Source organism: Strix uralensis, chromosome 3 (assembly GCF_047716275.1).
Source record: "Strix uralensis isolate ZFMK-TIS-50842 chromosome 3, bStrUra1, whole genome shotgun sequence".
Taxonomy (NCBI): Eukaryota; Metazoa; Chordata; class Aves; order Strigiformes; family Strigidae; genus Strix; species Strix uralensis.
Genome location: NC_133974.1, coordinates 1,694,628 through 1,706,731, shown reverse-complemented (window position 1 = coordinate 1,706,731; position 12,104 = coordinate 1,694,628). Strand labels below are relative to the sequence as shown.

At 58.7% G+C, this 12,104-nt stretch overlaps 1 protein-coding gene across 4 annotated transcripts; it reads right to left on the bottom strand.

Annotated features, from left to right (window-relative positions):
- Positions 1-5,559: 5,559 nt before the first annotated feature.
- STMN4 (stathmin 4) lies at positions 5,560-11,733 on the bottom strand. Of its 4 annotated transcripts, none has more exons than XM_074864657.1 (6): positions 11,629-11,733; positions 8,469-8,526; positions 7,962-8,057; positions 7,065-7,273; positions 6,700-6,891; positions 5,560-5,746 (listed from the first exon to the last, which is right to left on the bottom strand). In XM_074864657.1, exons 2-6 carry the CDS (start codon positions 8,479-8,481, stop codon positions 5,687-5,689), a joined length of 570 nt encoding a protein of 189 aa, XP_074720758.1. In that variant the 5' UTR covers positions 8,482-8,526; positions 11,629-11,733; the 3' UTR covers positions 5,560-5,686. The 4 variants fall into 4 exon arrangements, with proteins under 4 accessions (XP_074720758.1, XP_074720759.1, XP_074720755.1 ...); XM_074864658.1 differs by having other exon boundaries at positions 7,065-7,270; positions 11,629-11,732; XM_074864654.1 differs by lacking the exon at positions 5,560-5,746 and adding an exon at positions 5,755-6,196.
- Positions 11,734-12,104: the final 371 nt, after the last annotated feature.

Sequence of the window (12,104 nt, the reverse complement as noted above, 5' to 3'; positions counted from 1 at the left end):
CCCAGGCATCCTCTGATGTCCAGGAGGTGCAACTGACAGCACAGGTCTTGCTTGGGCTGGAATTTGGGGATGGGATTGCATCTGGCTTTTCAAACAGGAGAGGTGGGATCAGGTGCAGAAGGTCTGCACAGGTCTCAGCCCGTCTGAGAGTCTGGCAAGTGCCGTGAAATGTCTCCTTGGGAGGTTTCTTGACAGCACCAAACCTTTGCTTTGTGCCTTCCCCTTGTACATCCTGGTTGTGCCTGTGGGATGGTGCTTCAGGAGAGGACTCCACGACCTAGGCAAGGACCTAGTTGCCATTGCCTCCTCTCTGATATTTGGTGCAGGATGCCCAGGTGTGAGGCTCTGAGCTCCAACCCCTCACCCAGATGTGGGTGTCTTCTGCCATTTGAGACTCGTGGGCTATCAGAGGCTGGCACATGGGGTGGGCAGAGATGACATGGGGCCCACAGGACCCTTTGGAACTTGGTGGGAAACTCTGGGAGCATCTCAAATGGTTCTGCATGGTAAGATGAAGATATTTGGTACGAGCAAAGCTAAGAGCAGCCTGAGTTCTCATCACTGCAAGCCCCAAATCCAGCCAGAGGATGCCTGAGTTCCTCCTAGGGAGGAGGGAGGAGAAGTGGAGCCAGCACCTGCAAAAGCAGCTCTGCTGCAGGATGGGAAGGCAAAGTCTGAACTCCTGGGTGCTCACGCCCCAAAGCTTGTAGTGAGTGGGACATGGAGATGCCTCCTTACCTCTTCCCTTGTATGGGGCTGGCAACCCTGAGAGCTTCCCTTGGAGGAAGGTCCTGGTCCAGGCATATCCTGGGTACCAGGCTTTGGGCAAGACACAGCAGTGTGGCTAAGCAAGAAACTAAATACACCCCACCAAATGACCCCAGTCCTGCACTGGGGGAGAAAGCATCTGACTCCCCCCAGGACAGGCCTCCCACCTGTGAGCCTGGCTCCTTCTTCCGCTCTTTCTCTTCACACTCAAACTAACCCCTGCCTCGTTAATTTGCCTGACTCCATTATAGTGCTGTCTAAAGTGAGATGGGGCAGGAAATTGTATTGACAGAGCTTCATTGAGTGCAGCCACGAGGCAGACACCCTGTCGCGTTCCCTGCACGGCCGCACTGACCAGACGTCCATGTAGAGCCCTGCCCATGTGGACATGCACTATTCCTGCTGCAGAGCAGGGGCTGGCTTTGGCTATTGGCTGCTGCTGAACTTTGTGTGTGTGCAACTTGCTAGAGGAACAGCTACATGATCTGGTGTTGTTTGGGCTCACAGCTACCCAAAACAGAGAAAGGTCCAAAGACAGTTTCCATCTGACATGTTAGGTCAATGCAAGTATTTCCATCCGTCTGATAATTGGGACCTAGTGTCTCTACTGGAGATGGAGAAGGTTTATGAGGATCATCAGCCCATGTTCTGTGGGTCTCCAGTCCCATGGCTGGGAAATGCATCTGACCTGAGACTGGAGGAAATGCAGGAAAGGGCTCCTGGAGTGGTGGATCAAATAATCCTTGATGAGGTGGCCATGGCCAGAGGGCTGGATCTTCGAACACCTTGGGAATGGAGAGAAAGAGGCAGGGAGGGAGAAGAACCGGGAAGTTGCACATTAGCTATTCTAAATTGCAATGCTGAAAATGTTGGAAAAGATTAATCAGTTTAGGAAGGGGATTATATGAGGTGAACCTCTGTGATGGATAAAAAGCTGGATGCAGGAGGGAGATGTAGCCCACCTCTCTCTTTAGCCTAAGCCAACATTATCTCTCCCCCTTGGCAGCGAGGGGAGAAAAATGAGTCCAGCAGGGCAACAGGGGGGATTCTCCCCTTCTGCTCAGCTCTCGGGAGACCCCCCTGCAGTGCTGGGTCCAGCTCTGGGGGCACCAACAGCAGAAGGACACGGACCTGCTCGAGCGGGGCCAGAGGAGGCCACGAAGATGCTCGGGGGGCTGGAGCACCCCCCTGTGAGGACAGGCTGAGAGAGTTGGGGGGTTCAGCTGGAGAAGAGAAGGCTCCGGGGAGACCTTAGAGCAGCCTCCCAGAACTGAAAGGGGCTACAGGAAAGGGGGGAGGGACTCTTGATCAGGGGGGAGGGATAGGACGAGGGGGAATGGTTTTAAACTGAAAGAGGGGAGATTTAGGTTAGATGTAAGGAAGAAATTCTTCCCTGTGAGGGGGGTGAGGCCCTGGCACAGGTTGCCCAGAGAAGCTGTGGCTGCCCCCTCCCTGGAAGGGTTCAAGGCCAGGTTGGACGGGGCTTTGGGCAACCTGGGCTAGTGGAAGGTGTCCCTGCCCAGGGCAGGGAGTGGGACTGGATGATCTTGAAAGTCCCTTCCCACCCAAACCAGTCTGTGGCTCTGTGAAGCCTTGCTGGAGCATTAACCACGTTCATCAGGATTCAGGCTATGGAGCAGGATGATCTGAGATGCAGGTGGTTATGGGTGGGATGGATTTCTGCTCCAAGTGCCTGGAGAGAGTCGAGAGATTTTAGGATGTGCATCCTGACACCGTCAGCATTGTGCTTTGCCTGGTTGTGTCTTACCCTTATCCTCTTTGGAGGGCCTCCTCCAAACAACCTCCTCCTGATGGTGTTGATGCCATCACTTGTGCCCCCATCATCATCTTCTTACCCTGGTGCCCTATTTTTCCCCCTGACACCTGCTGTCTTGTCACCAGGGAGAGCTGTGCTCTCCTGGCTCTGCTCCCCCATTTCTCTGCTACCCTCCTCAACACTTCTGGGTGCTTTTTAAGGCTCTTTGGAGGAAAGTCTTTTAGTCTCTTCCTATTTTCTTCATCCTCAGTCCAGCTTGGGTCCCTCTTTCTATTGTGCTGTAGTTCCTGCATCCCCTCATGCCCATGTTGATGTCCATGCACATGCTGGTGTGGACTATGGCACAGAATCCTAGAGCAGAACAATATTCTTTGTATTATTCTTTGTTTATTCAAATACAATATACCTAACAAACCAGTATTTTATTTGCTGCAGTTTTACCCAGCTCCTACCAGTCTGCTGATGGTCGACCTCAGGATTCCTGTTGTCATCATCTGTACTAGCTGCATTCATCTTACCACCTTCTTGAGCCTGTGGATTCTCCTCCCTTCTTGGGTGTAACAAGCTCTTCTGCTGTCCTCAGGTCCTCTCCCATCTGACTTTTGAGGGTTTCCAACTCATGTCTCACCAGTCTGTGTGACCATGGTGGACCCTGCCACCCCAACGCTGATACCGTGTCTTTTTTCACATGGTCCCTTTTGATGTGGCCGTTCGCTGTTACACCTGGGTATGATGGAGACTTCTGAGCATGGCTGCTGTGTTCACAGGGAGGTCTGAATCCCCCCCCCTGGGATTTCTATTAATGTTGGCACCACATCCCACACCCATGGGACCCCCAGCTCCTTGGTTGGACACTCATCTTCCAAGGCTTACCAGGATCAGAGGGGGCCTCCTTAGCCCAGATTGGAGACGATCAAGTCAGGGAGAACCTCCTTGGACCAGGAGGAATGGACACTTGGCCCCTCTGGGAGCCTGGTTCTAAATTTTGGTGCCATCATGTCTCTCAGGCTGCACAAAGACAGGAGAGGAATTGGTGCTGCTTCCTCCTTAGGGCTGGAGAAGAATAAACCCTCTGGTTCTTCTTCTGGCCCTGAGGACCTGATGTTTGGCTGTTGCCTGCTCCATGGATAGACTGAGGGGTCATCTGGCCTCTGCGTAGACCTCGACACATGTCCAGCTGCCTCCATGCTTCCTCACTGTGCCAGCCAACTCCTCATCTCCAAGCACATGGTTGAAATTTGGCTCCAGCTCCCTGCTCTGGGACCAGAACATTACTTCTGTACGCCCCAGGGGGACATGGGCTGAGCCCGGGGTGTGTGACTGGGTGCAAGGGGTCGATAGTGCTGGAGGGCCAAAGGAGCCCAAATCTGCTCCAGTCCCACCAGGCTGGGGTTGTTTGGAGCACTGGGGTAAAACAGACCCATCCCCCTGATGCACATGCTGTCTCCCACTCTAATTTCCCCCCCAGTCCTTTTCCCCTTCCCAGTGTGACACTGGGATGCCCCCTCCCCCTCTAAAAAAAAAACCACACACAAGACGCTGCACAGATCATGAGAAAACGAAAGAAATGCCAAGGCAGTTTATTTACAACTGTTGTATACAAAAAAAGGACAGCTCGTGCCACAGCTAGAACAGCCCCCTCCGTCTCCTTCGCCCGCCATCCTCTCCCATGATCCCCCCGCAGAGCGGGTCCCCCCCCGGGGCTCCAGGGTGCGGGCGAGCATCTTGCGGCACAGGTAAAGAGACGTGGTTCCCTCCAGACCTGAATTGGAGCTTCAAAGCCTTATCTGGCCATAGTGGAGACCAAACCCTCTGTTAGCATCAGGGTTGGATGCTGATGAGGCGCATGGCAGCACTGGGACCACTGCCTGTTGGCAACTGGGAGAGGAGGGGACATACCCACCTCGCCCCCAGCAGAGAGCAGACTCTCCTTCTTCTCCCACTGGAAGGGATCTCACTGCAAGCTCTCTGCTTCCCTCACCCTCCCTGGAGCCAACCATCACCCAGGAGATGCACAGCAGCTCCCGCAAAGCACCTCCTGGGCTGGTCATGAGCTGTTGGTGGGTCCCAAACTGGGCCCTCTCCTGCTCTGGGGTCACCAGGAGGTGCCATCACCATCTCCAGGGGCTCCCTAGGGCCGTTGTCTTCTGCTCTCCAGAGAGGCATCTCCATCCCACCTCTGGCTCTCCAGCCTTGGCTCCCCCAGCTCCTCTTTCCCTCTTGTTTTTCCCCATCCCTCCCACCACGGTTTCCACAGCCCTGCCCCGTTTTCCTCTCCTGCTTTTTCCCTCCATGGGGCTGATCTCCCTTTTTGAATAACCATCTGAGCTGCCACCTCTAAAAGCCGATGACTTTCCAGCTGTTCCACAGCAGAAAAGGGGATTTCATCCAAGACTTCCCACAAAGATGATTCTCAGGAGGTTCTTACAAAAAAAGCAGCTCTTTGGGGAGTCACAAGGCTTTTCAGCTTCACCCTTGAAAAGGATCAGCAGCATCTCCTACAGCTGGATAAAGCCATTGGAGCAAGTGAGCCTCACTCTCTGACCACTTCCAATGGGGGGATCATTTCTTCCCCTTCCCCAAAATGGTTCTGTAAGGTCTATTGGCAAATAACACCCACTCCGGGCAAGAGGCCCTGAGTCCAGGCAGGAAAAAAGGAGGGAGGGACACCAAGAGATGCTGCTGCCCACCAATGGGGTGGGATGGAGGAGAAGAAAGAAGTCAGAGGGATGCCCACCTGCCCGCCCTGCCTGCCCAGCACTAAATTAAAGTCACACACGACGCACATTTCCCCCCCCCCCATTCCCTCCCCACCTGCTCCGTCCCCCCCTGGCTTTTCCCTGGGGGGGGCCACCTCCTCCGCTTCGCCAGCCCTTGGCTGTCTCCTCCGGACCTGGTTGACGGGTGGTGCATGAGACCCACCAAGGAGATGGGCATCCCGAAGCCGGCACCCTCCCGCCCACCCTCCCTCCTTTCTCCTCCCTCCCCACCCTCCCCGAAACGAATAGGATGGCTTCACTTGTCAACTCTTTACATTCACGAACAAAGAAAGCAGAGGAACGACCACCCTTCCACCATCCGACCTTGCGCTGCGGCAGCCTCCGCCACCTCCCCGGAGCTGTCAGTCCAACCATTGCCTCTTTACCTGGAGGCTTCTTCCTTGAGCTCCTTGTTTTTCCTCACTTCTTCCGCGTGTTTGTCCTGTGGGAGGGGGGGAGGAGGGAAGGAGGAGGGGGGGACACGCGTTAGCTGGACGGACTTCGGGGTCCCCACGGGCAGGCCAGCGGCTTCGGAGGGGTTCGAAGGCACGAGAGCGTTCGCGAGGTTCATCCCCTGAGGGACACCACCGATGGGTCAACAGCGTCCTCTCCTCCCCTGGGGTGTTTTAAGGATTGTGGAGGCACTCAGGGACAGATTGTCCTCGCCCTCTAGCTAGGAGGTAGACGTCAACCAGACGGGATGGACCGGGAGCCCCAAGGAGATGGGGTTAGCTCGGATTGTCCTTCATTATCTCGTGCTCTCTGCCTCTGACTCAAGGCTAGCTGAGGCGTTTGGAGAAGGGCACTGGGCGAGCTCCTTGCAGAAGGGATGTTTTGGAGGGAGCTGGAGGTGGTGAGGGTGGGACCTTCCGTGCTGAGGTTGGGAACAGACCTGCTTCGGGGAGAGAGAAGAGGTCTGCACAGGCTGGCAGGGTGGAAGCATCTCCTAGCATGGCAGCACGGACCCCTCCAGCTCCGCCGGGGAGCTGACGGCTCCACGGCCTCTGGGGAAGGCACCGGGGGAAGATCTGCCACCCGGGAGGTGGGAAAATTGCAAGCAGTGGGTCAAGGCTGTCAGGGTGGGATGTGGGGAAAGCAAAGGCTTTGCATGTCTGTGGACAAGATATGGGTCCCAGCTCTCCACCCGCCGACCGCTCGTGAGCCTACGGACGCATTGGGCTCCGTGGGTCCCCAGGCAGGACCCCCCCACCCCGGGTGGGATGTTGCATTTGGGTATTGCTGCAGGGTGGGAAGGGAAGAGGGGGCTCCCACTTTGGTGGTGTCCCCAGGGGGTAATGCCACCCCAAGAGCCATGCAGGGTGCCCAAGTGCCCTGTGACACCCTCCTGGTCCGATGTCCCAGCATGTCCCTCCACCCTCCTCACCAGGGCCTCACCTTCTCCTGCAAGCGCTCCAGCATGGCTGCTAAATGGGCCTCGCGGTTCTCCTTGTTGGACTCCATCTTCTGTGCCAGCTTCTCTTTGGCCATTTTGATGAAGTTGTTGTTCTCCTCGATGGCCTTCTGGATGACCTCCCGCTCGTGCTCCCGCTTCTCTGCCAGATGCTTCAGCAGCTCAGCCTCTTGGTACTGCACAGGCAAAGCAGACACAATGGCCATGGGTACCATGAGTCCCTTCCCATCGTAGCCAAAACCACCCTCTCCAAACTCGGCGACACCCCCAAAAGTGGGTGTACCTTGCTGAGCAAGCACCCTGAGTGCAAGGTTGTGCGTCCCCATGGTGTGCGAGCCACCGGACCCACCTTTCTCCTCTCCTCCGCTGCCTCCAGCTTCTTCTGGATCTCCTCCAGGGACGGGTCACGCCGCCGGGGCAGGGAGGCGTTGAACTCGGGGATGCCGTCGAACGAGGGGGGCTTCAGGATGACCTCGAAGGACTGCCCCGAGGTGCGTTTGTTGAGCTCGATGACTTCCATGTCGGAGATGACGCACCAGGTGAGGTCTACAGTGTCTGCTGGGAGAGGGGCATGGGCTGACCGCCGGCACAGGTGCGTCCCGCCCCTTTGAGCAAACCATCCTGGGGTCCCACACCTGCAGCCCCCCAAGTAGGCCACAACCTTCCTTAATCTCCATGGGTTTCACCCAAATCCTCACACCCCGAATTCACCCCTGTGGTTCGACCTTGGGGTGGGGGACTCCAAGACCCCCATCAAAGGGGCTGACCTGGGAATATCTGGATGAGCTGAGGGGCTGGGGATCCCGTTGAGGGAGAGGCGACCGAGCAGGCCAGAGCTCAGTCCTCCTTTGGGGACTGGGAATGGGACCATGAAGACCCTTTCTAGCGGCAAAGTGCCCCCCAAGGGTAGCTAGAAGGAGCCCCCCACGGCTGGGCAACCTCCTCCATCGCCACTGTTGCCTCTGGACTCGCTGACATGAATCAGTCTGAATCACCCGGCACCGTCTGTCTAAAAATACCGAGCCCACGCCCGGCGCTTCGTGAAGCGGAGCCGCGGCAGAGGGGGGCTGTGGGGCTGCCTGAGCTCCCCCCTAAACCCCAACCCAGCCCTCTGCTTCCAGCCAGTGCCAGCACACTGCGGAGCCACCTCTCTCGGTTTGAGGGTCACCCCGCTCATACCAAGGGGGGATCTGCAGCCCCCGCAGTTCATGCACCCCTTGACCGTGGGTGGGCAGCAGGCTCCTACCTTCATATGTGTACGCCGGCTTGTTCAGGGGGTCCGAGAGGAAACAGGAGCAAAAGAGGGAGACAAGAGGCAGCTCCTTCATCTTCTCTTTGTAAGCTGGGAAGAGATGGTGGGATTGGGGTCAGAGGGGTGGGGGCAGTCTTGCCAGGCATCCGCGATGGAGCTACCACGTGCCGGGGAAGGGCTGGGATGGGGAGGGTGGCTGGCACTGAAGTTTGCCCAGATATTGTGAGCAGGGTGATCTCGGTGGGGGAAGAAAGGCATGAAAAGGGGAAACTGAGGCACGCAGGGCTGAGGTGCTTTATGCCACCCATGACCTGTCATCACTGGGATGTCGTGAGCATCCCGGGGCAGGGGTTAGCCCCAGGCAGAGCCATCCCCGGGGTGGTTTGGATGGGACTCTGCTCAAACGAGGGGTACCCCAGCGTGGGGTAGGTGCCAGGGTTGGGTACACAGGGCTGGGCAAGCCGTGCTGACCCCCCATGTGGCCCCATGATGGTGCCGTACCAGCCAGCGTCATGGCGTGGAGATCTTCGGGCGTCTGCAGCAAGAGTGTTCCTGGGGCCTGGGGGAGGAAAGAGCCCGGATCAGGATGGGGTGTCCCAGGGGCTGGGGACATCACCTGGCCATGCCTGGCCCCCGCGGGGTCACGTGGACACTGGGGAGGCTGGGGGGGCACACACTGGGGTGGTGTGATGGGTATGCACTGGTGAGATGGGCACAGACTGGTGTGTGATGGGCACAGACTGGTGTGATGGGCATCCACTGGTGTGTCAGGCACACACTGGTGTGGTGTGATGGGCACACACTGGTGTGGCGTGATGGGCACACACTGGTGTGGTGTATGGGCATGCACCGGCGAGATGGGCACACACTGGTGTGATGGGCACACACTGGTGAGATGGGCACACACTGGTGTGACAGGGACACGCTGGTGTGGTGTGAGGGGCACAAATTGGTGTGATGGGCACCCACTGGTGTGTGATGGGTGCACACTAGTGTGACATGATGGGCACAAATTGGTGTGGTGGGCACACAGTGGTGTGTGATGGGCACAGACTGGTGTGATGGACACGCACTGGTGTGTGATGGGCACAGACTGGTGTGTGATGGGCAGGACCTGGGCCGATGGCAGCAGGCGGGGGGCTATGCCTGGCACACACACAGCCCTTCCCACTCTGGGCTGCCCCACTTCTGCATGACCCACACGTGTGCCGGGAGCAGCATGCACACGCACGCACATGCGTGCACACACCTACACGCACACACAGGCCCCCCCCCCCCCCCCCCCCCCCAGAGGAGTGTAACCCCTTTGCAACCCAAGCCCACCCCTGCTGCCACCCCACTCGTGTCTAGAGACCCCCAGTCCTCAGCTTGCCCCTTGCCAGTCGACACACCGGGACCCTCCCCTGCATCCCCCTGGGACCCTCTGTGGGGGTTCCCGTGGCTGCGGCTCAGACGTGGGGGCACCCCTGGGACCCCCCCCACCCATTGCCAGGGTGCAGAGCCTCGGGGTGGGCACAGGACCTGGCACGGGGGCAGCAGCACCCAGAGGCTCATTAAAACCCGGATAAACCGGGACTATCCCCCTTTCCCAGGGATTCTGGGGACACAAACGGGTGTCGGTGGCATCAGAGGGGTTTCCCGACGGAAATGTCCTTCCCAGCTGTGCCAGAGCGGGGGCTGGGTTTGGTTTTTGGGATTGTTCATGGGTTTTGTTCCTATGCGGGGGAAAAAATCCCTCCCTTCTTTAAAATAGGGAGAGTTATATCCTTGCAGCCCTCCCAGGGAAGGGGCAATGCACCCCACAGGCACCCCAGGGCTGTCAGGGCACTGCCAGCTCCCCCAGACCCAGCTCGACCTAGGGGGGGCTCCCCAAAAAATCCTGACCCCTCATCCCCCATCCTGCTGGGATCTGACACAGGGATCACACAAATAACCTGCCCCCGCTGCTGACAGGAGGGAACAGGAAAAAAATGTGGGGCCACCTTCCCCAGAGATGCTCCCCTCTTTTTTTTAGGTGACCCCCAGAACCAGAGCTGGTCGGGTTTGGGGGTTACCCGGGGATGTACCCCCACCCAAAGGCTTTCCCCCTCGCCTGGCTGAGGGGTTTTGCCCTCGGCGGCTCTTGCCAAGCGCGGTGCCAAGGCAGGGTGGGGATGCTCTGATGGCTCGTGTGCCGACACGAGGCTGTGCCAGGAGCTCGGAGAGCCCAGCTCAAAGCTGCCTGTGTGCGAACAGGCAGCTGAAAGCATTTGCTTTCCTCCCACCCCCTCCCTGTTCCTTGCCTTGACACCCTAAATTTTCATTTTCCCTGCATTTGCAGAGGAAGGGGGGACCTGGATATATTTTATACTACAGAAACCCTTCTCCCAGACCTCACGTGGCGTTCACGCCCCAGCTGGAGGATAAAATGGAGAAATCCCCCATCAGACCCAAAATGGGGGGGAAGATGAGGTCCATCTTCCACCCGGGGGTGCTGCCGGCTGGGGCGGAGGTGGGTGGTGGGCTGCCAGCCCCCCTCCTCCTCGCTGGATGAAGATGCTGTTCAAGGTGTTGGGGGGCTCCTCCAAGAGGGAAACCCCTCCCTGCTGAGCTCCCTTCCCTCTCTGCTTCCTAACCCCGGTGCCCCCCAACCCAGCCCATGGGGAGAGGGGTCGGGTTGGGGCCCTGCCACTGCTGTCACCCCTAGGCTGAAATCTGTCACCCCCAGGCTAAAACCTGTCCCCCCCAAGCTAAAATCTGTCCCCCCAAGGCTAAAACCTCGCTCAAACCCCCAGCGCAGGGAGGCTGCGGGTGCGACCCGGTGAGGCACACGTGGCGGGGGGGGGGCGGCCGATTCGGCCCCCAAAGGGCTGCAACCCGCTTTCACACCCTCATCTCCACTGTAGATCCCCTGAGATGGTGGGGACCGCCCCCCCCCGCTCCCCATCTCCCATCTCCTTCCCTGGAAGAAGCACCCAGGGATGGAGGGAGGGGATGGAGGCATGGAGGGGGGGGCCCGCTCCCTCCCTCGAAGCTTGCGAAGCGATGGATGCTGTCCCCCCCTCTTCTCCGGGGGAGAGGCAGGATGGCAGCCGCCTCCTCCCTTCCCCCCCCTCGTTTTTCCCCCCTCCTGGAATAAATATTTCAGCGTTTGCTGAGAGTAGGTCACCTCCGCCAGCATCCTGCACCATCAATAATTCAGCCTGGTCCTGCCCCCCCGGCGAGGGCTCCGCGCCCCTGCGCCCACATTTTGGGGGTGGGGGAGTGGGGGTGGCGAAGCGACGCACCCCCCCTGGGTGTCCTGAGGATGCTGAGGGTGCTGAACCCCTCCCCGGGATGCTGGGGCGAGGCGAGACAGAGGATGCTGAGCCCCATCCCTGCACCCCCCGCACCGTGGGCGTGGGTAGCTCCGTGCCTGCTCGGGGGGGGTCGGGGGGGGACAGGGGTAGAACCCCAAAATGTTGGGCTGGGGGCTGCCCCGGCGAGAAGGATGCTGGAGGGGTGGGGAGGGGGACAAAGAGGGGTGTCGCGGCCAGAAAGCAACATCCAGTGACCCCCTGGAAAAATTTCCTCCCCCCCAACCCCTCCCGAAAAACTTTTCAACCCTTCGCCTTCCAAAAAACACCCCCCACCCCCCCCGCTCCCCAATTAACCAAACCCCCCCGCTCCCGGCGACACTCACCCCACCGCCGGCGCTTGGGCTGCTTCTCCACGCTCTCCGGGCTCATTTAACGCGGGTGCGGGGGGTTTGCGCGGAGCATCCCACCCGGGGGGCCCCCAGCGTCGTCCCCCCCCCCATGACATCACCTCCCCGGCCGGCGATTGGAGCAGCCCAGCCACCGCCGCCGATTGGCCCAGGGACTGTACGAACCGGGTACCAGCCCGGTGACATCACGCCGAGCAGCTATTTTTGGGCTGGGCCTGGGAAAAAAAAAAAAAAAAAAAAAAAAAAAAAAAAAAAAAAAGGAGGGGGGAGAATTACCAAAAAAAAAACCAACCCCACATTAAAAAGAGGGGGAAAAGCGAAGGGGGGGATGGAGGCGACGGGGGGGGGGGGGGGGGGGGGGGGCGGCGAGGGGCAGAATTAGGCCCAAAAAAGGGGGTTTTGGGGGGTTCTAGGGTGGGGGGTGATGGACTGAAAGGGCTGAGCGCATGGTG